Source organism: Propithecus coquereli, unplaced genomic scaffold, assembly GCF_000956105.1.
Source record: "Propithecus coquereli isolate 6110/MARCELLA unplaced genomic scaffold, Pcoq_1.0 Scaffold162, whole genome shotgun sequence".
NCBI lineage: Eukaryota > Metazoa > Chordata > Mammalia > Primates > Indriidae > Propithecus > Propithecus coquereli.
This window is the reverse complement of record NW_012140747.1, coordinates 2429351-2430546: the sequence shown is the minus strand read 5'-3', so window position 1 is coordinate 2430546 and position 1196 is coordinate 2429351. Positions and strand designations below refer to the sequence as shown.

General features: G+C 33.0%; 1 protein-coding gene across 1 annotated transcript in view; it reads left to right on the top strand.

Annotated features, from left to right (window-relative positions):
- The window catches only part of AASDH (aminoadipate-semialdehyde dehydrogenase), an 83531-nt gene that overhangs the window by 32910 nt on the left and 49425 nt on the right, over window positions 1-1196 (top strand). Inside the window, exon 2 of the mRNA XM_012641097.1 lies at window positions 216-286. Coding sequence (XP_012496551.1) covers window positions 216-286 — 71 coding nt within the window. The remainder of the gene's footprint in view (window positions 1-215; window positions 287-1196) is intronic.

The window sequence follows — 1196 nt, the reverse complement described above, 5'->3', positions numbered from 1 at the left end:
TGTGCGTAAAGATCTAGTGTCCCTGAGGTGGACCTCAAAATACTTAAAATGCATAAATGATCTTTCATCTTGTTTATACAAGTGTTACTACATAAAAACCAACTTTAAAGTTTTTTTTCCCTTAAGATATCCTGGTTTTGGTGAAATAGGTCTTTTATGAATCTGCATACTATAGAAGTTGCATGTGGATGTTTAGTTTCTTTTATGTTACATAGGCAGATGAAGAAATTAGACTCTGCTACCTGTTTGATATTTTAGTAGTGGCCAATATGAAGTGTATTATACTGTAATACATTAACTTTTTAAAATCTTGTATTTCTCTATATTGATCTATGAGAATTTAGTAGTATAAATACTCAGGATACCCATCAAGAGCAAGATAATATAGCAATGCTTATAACCAAAAATGTGTCAGTAAAACATTGGAAATTTCTGATAAACAGTCAAGTGCATAGAGAAATAGAAATGCATAAAGGAAGATTATTTTCAAGAGAAAATTTATGTTGACTCTACTTGTTTCTTTAGAATTCTCCAAGTCCCTGCTGCTTATGTTCCTATTGATCCAGATTCACCACCATCATTATGTACTCATTTTATGAAAAAATGTAATCTAAAGCATATCCTTGTTGAAAAAAACCAAATTAATGTAAGTCTGGGTATTTAAATTGGGTTTTGTGTGTATTACATTTATCTTTCAATTGAAAGGTTCTCTCCTGCCCCCATCTTGATGTCTAAATTTGCTAAATCTGGGAGTGTTTCTCAGTCTCAGTACTACTGACATTTGGGGTTGAGTAATTGTTGCAAGGAGCGTCCTGTATGTTATAGGATGTTTAGCATTATCCTAGGCCTTCACTTACTGATGCCAGTAGCACCTCCTAGTTGTATCAACCAAAAACGTCTCCACACATTGCCAAATGTCCCCTTGAGTTACCCTCCACCCCCTATACTCCATTGAGAGCCACTACTCTGTGGCATAAACATATCTGTTAGCCTTATGATAATGTATTATGCATTGTTTTGAATTTCCTTTCTCTTTTCAAACTATTTCCTATGTTGGAAAATTTTTTAGTGCTTGAAACTTTTATTTTTGTATATGTATGGTGGTTATAGAGTCGATAGCGTTAAAGAATTATAATCAAGCTTACATTTTGAAAAAGAGATTGGCACTTAGAACACTCCTTTCTAGAAAATTAAAT